Source organism: Mobula hypostoma, chromosome 10 (assembly GCF_963921235.1).
Source record: "Mobula hypostoma chromosome 10, sMobHyp1.1, whole genome shotgun sequence".
Classification (NCBI taxonomy): domain Eukaryota; kingdom Metazoa; phylum Chordata; class Chondrichthyes; order Myliobatiformes; family Myliobatidae; genus Mobula; species Mobula hypostoma.
Window position 1 is genome coordinate 121582124 of NC_086106.1, and position 14516 is coordinate 121596639.

General features: G+C 40.7%; 1 protein-coding gene across 2 annotated transcripts in view; it reads right to left on the minus strand.

Moving 5' to 3' along the window:
* il1rapl2 (interleukin 1 receptor accessory protein-like 2) overlaps positions 1–14516 on the minus strand; it is a 1302096-nt gene that overhangs the window by 610868 nt on the left and 676712 nt on the right. For both annotated transcript variants that reach the window (XM_063061139.1, XM_063061140.1), the window contains exon 5: positions 6715–6868. In XM_063061139.1, the coding sequence (XP_062917209.1) occupies positions 6715–6868 (154 nt within the window). The remainder of the gene's footprint in view (positions 1–6714; positions 6869–14516) is intronic.

Sequence of the window (14516 nt, forward strand, 5' to 3'; positions counted from 1 at the left end):
TCAACATGCAGGTAGACTGGAGGAATCAGGTTGGTACTGGACCCCAAGAAAGGGAGTTTGTGGAGTCCCTCCGAGATGGATTCTTAGAACAGCTTGGACTAGAGCCTACCAGGGAGAACGCAATTCTAGATTTAGTGTTGTGCAATGAACCGGATTTGATCAGGGACCTCAAGGTAAAAAAGCCATTAGGAGGTAGTGACCATAATATGATAAATTTTAATCTACAATTTGAGAGGGAGAAGGGAAACTCGGAAGTGTCAGTATTACAGTTGAACAAAGGGAACTATGGTGCTATGAGGGAGGAGCTGGCCAAAGTTCAATGGAACAATACCCTAGCAGGGACAACAGTGGAACAGCAATGGCAAGTGTTTCTGGGAATAATGCGGAAGGTGCAGGATCAGTTCATTCCAAAGAGGAAGAAAGATCCTAAGGAGAGTAAGGGGAGGCCGTGGCTGACAAAGGAAGTAATGGACAGTATAAAACTAAAAGAGAAGTATAACATAGCAAAGACGAGTGGGAAGCCGGAGGATTGGGAAACTTTTAAAGAGCAACAGAAGGTAACTAAAAAGGCAATACGCGGAGAAAAAAAATGAGGTATGAAGGTAAACTAGCCAAGAATATAAAGGAGGATAGTAAAAGCTTCTTTAGGTACGTGAAACGGAAAAAAATAATTAAGACCAAAATTGGGCCCTTGAAGACAGAAGCGGGTGAATTTATTATGGGGAACAAGGAGATGGCAGACGAGTTGAACAGGTACTTTGGATGAGTCTTCACTAGGGAAGACACAAACAATAGACAGTAGGTGCAGGAGTAGGCCATTCGGCCCTTTGAGCCAGCACCGCCATTCACTGTGATCATGTCTGATCATCCATTAACAGTATCCAGTTCCTGCCTTATCCCCATAACCCAGATGTAATAGTGGCCAAAGGACATAGGGTAATGGATGAATTGAAGGAAATTTATATTAGGCAGGAAATGGTGTTGGATAGGCTGTTGGGTCTGAAGGCTGATAAGTCCCCAGGACCTGATGGTCTGCATCCCAGGGTACTTAAGGAGGTGGCTTTAGACATCGTGGATGCATTGGTAATCATTTTCCAATGTTCTATAGATTCAGGATCAGTTCCTGTGGATTGGAGGGTGGCTAATGTTGTCCCTCTCTTCAAGAAGGGAGGAAGAGAGAAAACAGGGAATTATAGAACGGTTAGCCTGACGTTGGTGGTGGGAAAGATGCTGGAGTCAATTATAAAAGATGAAATTACGACACATCTGGATAGTAGTAACAGGATTGGTCCGAGTCAGCATGGATTTACGAAGGGGAAATCGTGCTTGACTAATCTTCTGGAATTTTTTGAGGATGTAACTATGAAAATGGACAAGGGAGAGCCAGTGGATGTAGTGTACCTGGACTTTCAGAAAGCCTTTGATAAAGTCCCACATAAGAGATTAGTGCGCAAAATTGGGGCACATGGTATTGGGGGCAGAGTACTGACATGGATTGAAAATTGACAAAGAGTAGCGATTAACGGGTCCCTTTCGGAATGATAGGCGGTGACCAGTGGGGTACCGCAGGGTTCAGTGCTGGGTCCGCAGCTACTTACAATATATATTAATGATTTAGAAGAGGGAATTAAAAGTAACATTAGCAAATTTGCCGATGACACAAAGCTGGGTGGCAGTGTGAAATGTGAGGAGGATGTTATGAGAATGCAGGGTGACTTGGACAGGCTGGGTGAGTGGGCAGATGCATGGCAGATGCAGTTTAATGTGGATAAATGTGAGGTTATCCACTTTGGTGGTAAGAACGGAAAGGGAGATTATTATCTAAATGGACTCAAGTTAGGAAAAGGGGAAGCACAACGAGATCTAGGTGTTGTTGTACATCAGTCACTGAAAGCAAGCATGCAAGTACAGCAGGCAGTGAAGAAAGCTAATGGCATGCTGGCCTTCATAACAAGGGGAATTGAGTATAAGAGCAAAGAGGTCCTTCTGCAGCTGTACAGGGCCCTGGTGACACCACACCTGGAGTACTGTGTGCAGTTTTGGTCTCCAAATTTGAGGAATGACATTCTTGCTATTGAGGGAGTGCAGCGTAGGTTCACAAGATTAATCCTGGGGACGGTGGGACTGTCATATGTTGAAAGATTGGAGTGACTGGGCTTGTATACTCTGGAGGTTTAAAGGCTGAGAGGGGATCTTATTGGAACATATAAGATTATTAAGGGATTGGACACACTGGAGGCAGGAAGCATGTTTCCGCTGATGGGTGCGTCCAGAACCAAAGGCCACAGTTTAAGAATTAGGGGTAGGCCATTTAGAATGGAGTTGAGGAAAAACTTTTTCACCCAGAGAGTGGTGGATATATGGAATGCTCTGCCACAGAAGGCTGTGGAGGCCAAGTCTCTGGATGCTTTCAAGAAAGAGATGGATAGAGCTCTTAAAGATAGCAAAATCAAAGGTTATGGGGATGAGGCAGGAACTGGATACTGATTGTGGATGATCAGCCATGATCACAGTGAATGGCGGTGCTGGCTCTCAGGGTCAAATGGCCTACTCCTGCATCTATTGTCTATTGTCTATAAAAAGACCATATGATATAGGAGTAGAATTAAGCCATTTGGCCTATCTGGTTTGCTGCACCATTTCATCATGGCTGATTAATTTTTCCTCTCAGCTCCAAACTCCTGCCTTCCCCCTGTATCTCTTCATGCTCTGACCAATCAAGAATCTGCAGATTTCTGCCTTAAATATATATAAAGTTCTGGCTTCCACAGCTGCCTGTTAGAAAGAATTCCACAGATTCACCACTCTCTAGCTAAAGAAATTCCACTTCATCTCCATTATAAAACAATGCCCCTCTATTCTGTGTCCTCTGGTCTTATACTCTCTCACCACAGGAAACATCTTCTCTACACCCACTCTATCAAGGCCATTCACCACTTGATAGGTTTCAATGAGGTCACCCCTCATCCTTCTGAATTCGAGTGAATACAAGCCCAAAACCATCAAACACTCTTCATATGACAAGTCATTCAATCCTGGAATCATTTTTGTGAACCTCCTTAGAAACCTCTCAAGTTTCAGCACATCCTTTCTAAGACATGGGGCCCAAACCTGCTCAAGATACCAAGTGAAGCCTTACCAGTGCTTTATAAAGCCTCAACATTACATCCTTTTTTAAAATTCTAGTCCTCTTGAAATGAATGCTAACATTGTGTTTGTCTTCCTCACCACAGATTCAACCTTTAGGAACTTCTGCACAAGGAACTCCCAAGTCCTTTTGTGCCTCTTTTATTTTTGTATTTTTCTCCATTTAGAAAATAGTCAACCTTTTCATTTCTTCTACCAATGTGCATGATCATCCATTTCCCAATATTGTATTCTCCCTGCCATTTCTTTGCTCATTCTCAAAAATCTGCATAAGCCCTTCCACAAAGCTACCCGCCCCTCCATCAATCTTCATATCATCTGCAAACTTTGCAACAAAGCCATCAATTCCATCATAAAAATCATTGACATATAACCTAAAATGAATTGCTCCCAACATAGACACTTGTGGAACATCACTAGTCACCGGCAGCCAACCAGAAAAGGCTCTCTTTATTCCCATTCTTTGCCTCCTGCCAATTAGCCACTGCTTTATCCATGCTAGAATCTTTCCTATAATAACATGGGCTCATAGCTTGTTAAGCAGTCTTATGTGTGGCACTTTGTCAAAGGTCTTCTGAAAATCCAAGTGCACAACATCAGCCAGTTCTCCTCTCTCTATTCTGCTTGTTATTTCTTCAAAGAATTCCAACAGATTGTCAGGCAAAATTTTCCCTTGATGAAACAATGCTGGCTATAGCCTGTTTTATCATATGCCTCCAAATACCCTGAGACTTCATCCTTAATAAATGATTCCAACATTTTCTCAGCCACTGAGAGACTAACTGACCTATAGTTTCCTTTCTTCTGCCTCTCTCCCTTCTTGAAGAGTGGAGTGACTGCTCTGACTGTACTCTCAGCTCCACAATCCACTCCACCCTGGAGAGAGTGACGCACCTCTTGATATCCTTTTGCCTTCTACAAGATGGAAAATTATCTCTACGTGCCTGGATGAGTGAAGTTCCAACATCTCATGAAGTTAACACCAACCAAGTGTTGCTTATCACTCCATCAACTTGCCTAATCATTAATTCCTATTCACAATCGTCACTACACAGCAGTTACTTCCCTAGGCTACGCTGCTGGAACTTTCCAAAGCAACAGCTGCTACCGTTATGGACAAGGGCTACAGGTATATGGCAACAATCATAAATGCAAGACATTCTACAGATGCTGGTAATTAAGAGCAGCACACAAAAAACACTGGAGGAACTTTGCAGGTTAACTGAGTTCCTTCAATTCAGTGCTCTCCTGAGTTTGTCCAGCATTTGATAGGGGAACACTGCCCTCTACAAGTTACACAACATCCTGATTTGGAAATATATACATGGCTGATGAAGTATCTCAACCTGAATCACTGACCGTCCATTTCCTTACATCGATGCTGCCCAATCCTGAGGGTTCTTCACCATCTTGTTTGGCATCTGATATTTGTTTCACTCAGTGGAAAGTGAATCCTCTGTTGTGTAGAGGTCAAACTGTCAGCTGCTACAACCAAAGTTTAGTCACTAAGTCACTGACCTGTTTACTACAATCTTTACTGTTAACCTGTGTTGCACTTTACTACATGCTTTTTGAATTATGATTTAAATTATCTAGAGTATAATGGGTGATGGGAGGAGATACATCTCTACAAAAGATGGTATAAGGTGCTCCTTCCCTCTGCTAGTCTGTAGGTCACCTTTGGGCAAGGCATAAAACCTGCTTAGACCCTGATCAGGGTCACATGAAGCCATGGGAGCAGGTGGTGGATGGTCGTTTGAGAAGCTGATGCATATCACAAGTACTAGTTATGTGACCACTGACGCCAGGCAGACAATCTCTAAAGAGCATTGATAATGGCGGAGGCCACCTGCAATGTTCCCTCTAAAATGTGCACGTGCACACGCACATAACTTTTGCTGGAATTTAACAAAGGAATTTAAACTGTGCACTGAAGGTTGTCACCCTCTACCTCACTGGCATGTTAAGTATATTTCACGATCATACACAATGACATTTCCTTTTCCAGTTTCTGTTGCAGATAGTGTTGAAAATATGGAGCCTGTGATGATTTGTCTGCAGATTTTAGGACTGGCTTATCTATATTCTTTTTATTGAAGAAATGAATCAGTGCGTACATGCTCTGGTCACTGGGCAAAAACTGAACAGTATAAGATATTTGCGCACACTAGTCATTATAAATTACAGGGAACATTGCCCACCGACCTTCTAAAGGCACTGCCCAGTAGAAGGCAATGGTGAACCACTTCTGCAGAAAAACTTCCCAAGAACATAATTGTCAAGACCATGATTACCCACATCATATGACATGGCGCAGAATGATGATGATGATAATAGTGTAATATTTTGGTCTGAATGAACATTGTTTTGTTTGGTTTTATATACGTACAGTCAGATGACAATGAACTTGAACATGGCCAACATTTTCAGCAACTAAAGAGAAAAGAGATTTTACTCCTGTCGAAGAGGCAGTCCTAGGAGGAACATCTTCCGTTTGATAACTTCTGTCACAAAATGTTGTGCAGTGGAATATCTTCTGCTCTGTGGTTGATTCAATACCTGTAACTATGAAGCCCTTAACATTTTCTACCCTGTTAAACAAATAAATAAGTTAAACGTCACATTTAATCCTCCTCACCCAGGAAACCTAGTTATGACATGATGTCCTTTATTCGTTTCATTGGTCTGATTAAGATTCAAGTCCTAAGGTTCAAGGTACAGTTATTATCAAAATATGTATGCAGCATACATCTCTGAGATTTGTCTTCTTCAGACAGCCACAAATCAAAGAAAACCATAGACACTGTTCAAAGTAATTTATCAACTTCCCTACGTACAAAAAAAAAACAAATCACGCAAATGGCAACAAGAACATCAAATTCCCAATGTACAATAAAAACAAACAAATCACGGAAATGGCAACCCAACACGAAAAACACAGCATATAAAAATGTAAAACTAAAAGTGTTCAATTGAACAACTGTGCAGTCCAGTTCATAAATCACAGAACCCAGATTATGTTGCAAGTATTCTAGAAGCCACACAGAAGAGTGAGAGGAAGTTTGAAGAAGTTTTCCTCTCAAAGACTGTTGGTATTTGGACCTCATTGACTGACCAAATGGTAGAGGCAGAAACCTATGTCACAATTCAAGAAATAACAGCAAAGTTCTTCACATGCACGGCAGGTTAAGGACTGGAAAGTAGGATTAATTTCAACTAAGTCATAGAGTCACGTAGCATAGAAAAAGGGCCTTTGACCCACTAAGTCCATGCTAGCCATTAAGTACCCATTTACATGAATTCCATTTCATTCTCCACACATTCCTACCATTCCCATCACCCTTTGACCTGAAATAATATGATGGTATAATTCTATTGAAAATTCACAAAGCCAATCCTATCATGTACAAAATGTCATAACCCATTCCAACATCAGCCAACTTGATAATAAACTCCAGAGGCACTTTTTAGCTGAAGAGAAGATGCATTGCTATTTCATCACAGGGTCAAATGTGAAATCCTCGACATAACTTTATTTCATTTTGCAATGAACGTGAAAGATCTTACCTGTAACGATTAATTCAATCGTTCTTCTCACCAACTTGTCCTTGTATTTGAGTTCACAGGTGTAATTTCCAAAATCCTCCTCTTCAACCTCTTCAATGACAAGAATATTCCGCTTTTGTGAGATATTACTCCTCCATAGTTTTGGCAAGCATTCCTATGATAACAAGAAAATGAATGAACAACTCATTTATTTTAATACAATGTCATAGAGTCATAGAGTTGTACAATATGGAAACAAATTCATTGGCCAACATCCACGCTGACCAAAATGTCCACCCAAGCTAATCCCACTGCCTGGATTTAGCCCATATCCTTCTTTCCTATCCATGTACATTTCTAAAATGCATTTTAAATGTTGTAAGCGAACCTGCTTCCGCAGCAGGGATTCTCAACATTTTTTATGCCATGGACCCCTACCATTAACCCAGGGAGTCCATGGACCCCAAGTTGGGAACCCCTGCTGGGAACTTTCTCTAGCAGTTCCTTTTATATATCCACCTTCCTCTTTGTGAAACAGTTTTTGCTTTAAACCTTTCCCCTCTCACCTTATTCATCTTTTTCCTCTTCCTGTAGACTTCCCTATCTTGGCAAAAGGGCAGCAAATATGCATGCCTTATGATTTTATAAAGTTTTGTAATGTCTCCCTAGAAATATCCAAAAATATTTGTAAAAAGCTGAAACACGGTCCATCTTCCACAATGAATCCATTAACATTGGCAATTTCAATTATTTTCTAGTTTAGAAAAAGCTACAAGCATCTGTAAGGTCAATACACACCCATGCAATCATCTGTTTGAACTTCATCCATTTGGCAGACATTATAAGATTCTCTATGCCCGCACTTCCAGACTGAAAAATAGCTTTTTCCACAGAGCTATAATTGCTCTGAACCAATCGATCAAGCATCATCCATAAATTTGTCATATTGCTACTTTTAATTGCTGGTTTTATGGCTGCCATGCATCTGAGTTGCGCTTTTGTACTGCTGGACATTGCTTGCACTGGCTGGTTACTTGATTTTATTGTTCATTTATTTTTATTTGTTGTTTTATAGCATTGAATATGAGAGTTGCAAACTTATTTTCACTGTATTGGTGCATGACAACTGTACTATGCAATGATAATAAGGATATTTCATTTCATTTATTTTGGCTTTCTAACATTTGCAGTTTTTTTCCTTTGGAACTGTGACAGTAGTAACACTTGAGTCAAGTATGATGTTCTTCCAAGGAGTTATTCTCTTAATGGAGAGCATGTGTGCTTGACTGTTTAACATGGAGAAGGTGATACACAGGCAGTCACCACCAGACATCAGGGTCTAGTGATATGGAATGCAAGATGAGTGGGATCTATTCACTGCTGTAGTCTTCCTCTGCTTTCACTGCCTTTGTGATGAGTCAATACCTTCCATCAGCTTCACCCTTCAGATCTTGGTTGGATTCTCCACCTTGACCTTACCATCATGGGTGACCCTACCAGGAACTAAGCTCCAGATGCCGTTGCTCTTGGGATCTAGGAAATCACAAGCATTTCCACCATGACAAGGTGACAAGATTGTGCCATTATCACATGTTTGGAATTGAGGAGGAGGTCGGGGTTGACCATGGATGTGGCATCTCACCTGACTACACGGTACACAAGTCAGGGCAGTATGATATGGAGAGCAAGCTGCTGCTCATGCAGCTGATGAAGCTAAAGGAACAGCAGAGACCAATATAGTCTGGCACCAGCAGCATCACAGGAGTTGTCAGTTGGTATTGAATTCAACGCTGGACTGGCTTAGGGACTTCAGCTCTGGATTTTTTTTCCTCAAGGGTTTACCCCCAAAGAGTTCCCCACAAGTGGGTATAGTCACAAGCCAGCAGACATTTGAGGTCAGGGTTTTCCTTCTCCTAGGTGAGCTGCCAACCATGAGAGATGGACTACTGCCTGAAGTGACTGGTTTTAAGGCACCAGTAACCTGCCTTTGCCCATTCTCCTGTCAATAGAAATGACTCTGCCAGGATTACTAGCTAAGCTATGTGTGAAGGCAAAGAGCTGAACTTGGTTTTCAAAGGCTATTTGAAAATAATTCAATTAGGAACATGTAATAGTCAGAGCATGCTTATCCCCACTACCACCCTCAGCTATGAGAACCTTAAGGACTGGGGGAATGGAGGTCACTCTATAAACGCTGCTGATGGTCTCACTGTTTTATTTCATTGTTGTAGCAATTAATCAGCACTTCATTCAATTACATTGGCATGTGCTGATGCACGTTTTGTTTTTACTTTAAGCGAGGTGCCCGTGTATGACATGGTGGTGTGATGATGTATACTATTCATGTACTTTTACATATAACTTGTAATGAATTATTTAAGCAAACAAAGAATCCTTAATCAACAATATATTCACAATAATACTCAAATATTACTGAAATATTAAACACACACCTTCCACCACCAAAGGAGTTGTAGCCAACAACAGATGTTTAAGAAGTCAGATACATTTCATAGCTTTCTGAAGAAGTTCAGAGCAGCTTTGAATCTTATCCTTCATTTTACTGTTGCTTTTCACCACAATCCATACAAAGCAATCTGATAATGCTGTATTTCATCAAGTATAGTAGGTGGGCTCTCAAAGCATTCTTGAAAGTATGTAAGCCCGCACTCAAATTACAGAAATCCCCAACCATATCATCTTAAACTGCTTAAAAAGCTTGAATAAACTCTTCTTGAGCTTCCATCCAGGTACAACTATCAATTATAACCAACATTGTGATGAAAAACTCTGTCATCTTCATCAGGGTTAATGCCTGGACATATCTAGTCCGGTGGTATTTATTCCACAATAGTCCGTCCCTCCTGATTAGTAAGTCCTCATCTAATAGGGTTTCTGCTCTCCCACCTTCTTTACAATTAAATTCCATTTCTTACTTAGAGTGAGACCTTCGTCCCTCGTCTTTGTTAAAATTGTTTTCCTCTAGCTTTATTTCAATGGTGTCCTTCACCAGGTGATCCTAAAAGCCATTGACATGGCATAGTTGTTTTGTGCTGTTAGTGCCAATTTCTCTGGGTAACCCAAACGGATATACCTCCTGTGCTCCTTGATGTGGGATTCCACTGGGTCCCATTAGGCTAATATATGCTGCTTCACATTCACAAGGAATTCTGAAAATGCTTAAAAAGCATCTTGGAAAACACCCGGAGTTTTGAGCTGTCTTGATAGGAACACAAAGGAGATCATGCGCAAGCTGAGGAAGAAGTGTCACATGGGAAGTTGATCAAGAAGGTTTAGTCGCTTGGCATTCAGAATGTGGTAGTAAACTGGAGTCAACGTTGGCTTACGGGGAGAAGCCAGACAGTGATAGTAATGGTTGCCTCTCTTACTGTCAGAGCAGTGTGCTGCAGGGATCAGTGCTGAGTCTATTGTTGTTTGTCATCTATATCAACAATCTGAATAATTTGATCCAGTTGGAGGCATTGTGGACAGTGAAGAAAGCTCTCAAAGCTTGCAGTGGGATTTGGATCAGCTGGAAAATGGGCTGGAAACTAGCAGATGAAATTTAATCAACTTTGATGTATGTTGCTTGAATTTCCAGCATCTGCAGAATTCCTGTTGTTTGAGATGAAATTTAATACAGACAAGTGTGAGGTGTTGCACTTTGGAAGGACAAACCATGTTAGGTCTCACACATTGAATGGTAGGACGCTGAAGAGTACGGTAGAACAAAGGGATCTGGGAATACAGATACATGATGCATTGACAGTGGCATCACGGATAGATAGCGTCATAGAGTGAGGTTGCGGCGCATTGGACTTCATAAACTAGAGTATTGAGTACAGGAGTCTGAGTGCTATGTTGAAGTTCTATGAGACATTGGTGAGGCTTAATTTGCACCATTGTGTGTAGTTCCGGTTATCATAAGACTATTAGACCATAAGATATAGCAACAGAATTAGGCCAAATAACCCATCAAGTCTGCTCCACCAGTTCATCATGGTTTCCTCTCAGCTCCAATCTCCTGCCAGCTCTCCATATCCCTTCGTGCCCTGACTAATCAAGAATATACTAACCCCTGCCTTAAGTATACATAATGACTTGACCTTCACAGCTGACTGTGGCAAAGAATTCCACAGATTTACCATTCTCTGGCTAAAGAAATTCCTCTTCATCTCCATTCTAAAAGGACAATCCTCTATTCTGAGGGTGTATCCTCTTGTTCTAGACTCTCCCACCATAGAAAACATCTACTTCACACCCACTACAAAAGTCTTTCACCATTCAATAGGTTTCCATGAGGTCACACCTCATTCTTCTGAATTCTAGTGACTACAGGCCCAGAACCATCAAATGTTCTTCCTATGACAAGCCATTCAATCCTGGAATCATTTTCGTGAACTTTCTTTAAACCTCTCCAGTTTCAGGACATCCTTCCTAAGATAAGGGGCCCAAACCTGCTCACAATACTCCAAGTAAGGCATCACTAGTGCTTTATAAAATCTCAACATTACATCCTTGCTTTTATATTCGAGTCCTCTACAAAATGATCGGTAACATCACATTTGCCTTCCTAACCACAGACTCAACCTGCAAGTTAACCTTTAGAGAATCTTACACAAGGACTTCCAAGTCCCTTGGCACCTGTATTTTCTCTCCATTTAGAAAATAGTCAACCCTTTCATTTCCTCTACCAAAGTGCATGACCATATACTTCCCAACATTGTATTCCATCTGCCATTTCTCTGCTAATTCTCCTAATCTTTCTAAGTCCTTCTGTAGCCTCTCTGCTTCCTCAAAACTAACTGCCCCTCTACCCGTCTTCATATCATCTGCAAACTTTGCAACATAGCCATCAAATCTATCATCAAAATCATTGACATATAACATAAAACTCAATACAGTCCCCCTGTGGAACACCACTAGTCACAAACAGACAGTCGGAAAAGGTTCCTTTTATTTCCACTCTTTGTCTCCTGCCAATCAGCTACTGCTTTATCCATGCTAGAATATTTCCTGTAATACCATGGGCTCGTAGCTTGTTAAGCAGCCTTACGAGTGGCACCTTGTCAACGGCCCTCTGAAAATCCAAGTACACAACATCAACCAATTCTGCTTTGTCTAATCTGCTTATTATATCTTCAAAGAATTCCAATGATGTCCACCTATAGGAAATTTTTTCAATAAGTTTAAAAAAAATACAAGAAAGTTGCTGGGGCATGAGGACCAGAATAATAGGAAATTACTGAATAAATTAGGACTTTGTTCCCTGGAGTATAGGAAAGCAAGGTATACAAAGGTATACAAAAATTTTGAAGGGGAAATGCAAGCAGGTTTTTACACTACGGTTGGGTGCGACTGAAACTGGAGATTATTGGTTAAGGGTGAAAGGTGAAATATTTAAATGGAACTTGAAGGAGAACGTCTTCATTCAGATTATGGAATGAGCTACCAGCAGAAGTGCCAGATGCAAGTTTGATTGCAACACGTAAGGGAAGTTTGGATAACTACGTGGATGGAAGGGGGTATGAAGGGCTATGTTCCTGGTGTGGTCAAGGAGACTAAGCACAAAATCATTTCAGCACAGACTAGATAGGCCAAATGGCCTTCATCTGTGCTGTGGCTTTTTACAACCTGATGACTCTATGTGTGTAAGGACCAAATCAACCCTCACATCAGCTGGTCAAGCTCCAATGTCCTCCAACAGCAAATTCTACAGACCAAACATAAGACTCATCAGCCACATCAAACCTCCCACTTTACCTTTTCATCCATTGTACAAGACTATAAAGGTCTTGGTGCAACCAAATTCAAAATCCCATAAAAACACACATCAGGATTATATACCATAATATTGAACGCTATCAATGTAATCATTCCCATTTTCAATAGCTTTCCACATCATTCACACAAGTTAGCAAAGTGTTAATATTTCAATGTTCTTTGTAATAATTCAGGAGGATGAATCTGATGTACCCTTTTAAGGACTATTAGGGATAGGTATTAAAATTTACCTTTGCAAGCAATGTACATCTACAGTCAATAATAAAATGATCAAAGCTTTAATATTTAATCAGCAAATGAACTAATTTATCCTCATATCCTGCAGAATATCATTTTGTTGGATAATCATCCAAAGGGACACTTGTTAACTGTGATGGAAGATCTGTAAGTGAATGAAATTCTTGGCCTTGCATGAGGTTTAATTATCTCAAATTTAAATCTTTTATCTCTGCAACCCTAAGTTGTCTTATGAGGATAGGGTGAGTGAGCTAAGGCTTTTCCCTTTGCAGCAAAGGAGGGTGAGAGATAACTTGATAGACCTGTACAAGATGATAAGAGGCATAGATTGAGTGGGCAGCCAAGACTTCTTTCCAGGGCAGGGATATCCGACATGAGGGGGCATCATTTTAAGGTAACACACATAAAATGTTGGAGGAACTCACCAGGTCAGGCAGCACTAGCAGAGAGAAATTTTCTGTTTTACACTGGATTTCCAGCATTTGCACGATCTCTTGTGTTTATAATTTTAAGGTGATCAGTGGAAAATATAGAGGAATGTTAGAAGGAAGTTCTTTTACATAGAAAGTGCTGAGTGTATAGAATACCCTGCTGGGCTGATAACAGAGACAGGTACATTTGATTCATGTAAGAAACCCTTAGACAGGCACATAGATAATAGAATAATGGGGAGCTATGATGGAGGGAAGGGTTAGATTAATCTTAGAGTCAGGTAAAAAGTCAGCAAAACATCATTGGTCAAAGGGCCTGTACTGTGTCCAGGTTCAATGTTCTATAAATAAGGCAAAATCCTACTTCTACAATAACCATTATTATTCAAAATTCAAAGTTCAAAGCAAATTATCAAAATACATCTATGTTACCATATACTACCCTGAATTTCATTTTCATGTGGACAAAGAAACACGAGAGAATTGCTGAAAAACCACACACAACAAATGACAAACAACCAACGTGCAAAGGACAACAACCTGTGCAAATATAAAATGAGAAAAGATACCATAATAATAAATAAATAAATAAATAATATCAAGAATATGTATTGTAGGGTCCTTGAAAGTGAGCAATGGGTTGTGGAATCAGTTCAGTATTGGAATGAGTGACGTTGAGTGAAGTTATCCCCTTTGGTTCCAGAGACTGATGGATGATGGATAACTGCTCCTGCTCCTGAAGATGTGGGAAGTTTGACTCCTGAAACACATTCCTGGTGGCAGCAGCAAGAAGAGAGCATGGCCAGGATGGTGGGGGTCCTTGATGATGGCTGCTGCTTTCTTGAGGCAGCACTCCTTGTATTGCCAGAGTAAGCTCAATGCCAGGTTGTCAGTACTCCTTTGATCATCAAATTCGAACCCATTTTCTCTCCACCCATCCTTACAAAGTTCAAATTGAATTTATTATCGAAGTCCAAATATGTCATCATATACAACACTGAAATGTGTTTTCTTGCAGACATACACAAAGACTGCCCCTAACAGGACGGACAGACAACCAATATCAAAAAGACAACAAACTGTGCAAATACAAACTATAAATAAATAAGCAATAAATATCGAGAACATGAGTTGAAGAGTCCTTCAATTTGAGTCCATAGGTTGTGGGAACAATTCAGTGATGGGCCAGGTGAAGTTATCCCAACTGGTTCAGGAGCCTGATGATTGAGGAGAGGTAATAACTGTTCCTGAACTTGGTGGTGTGAGTTCTAAAGCTCCTGTACCTTCTTGCTGATGGCAACAGTGAGAAGAGAGCATGGCTTTGTTAGGGGGGGGTCTGGATGCTGCTTTCCTGCTACAGCACTCTGTATA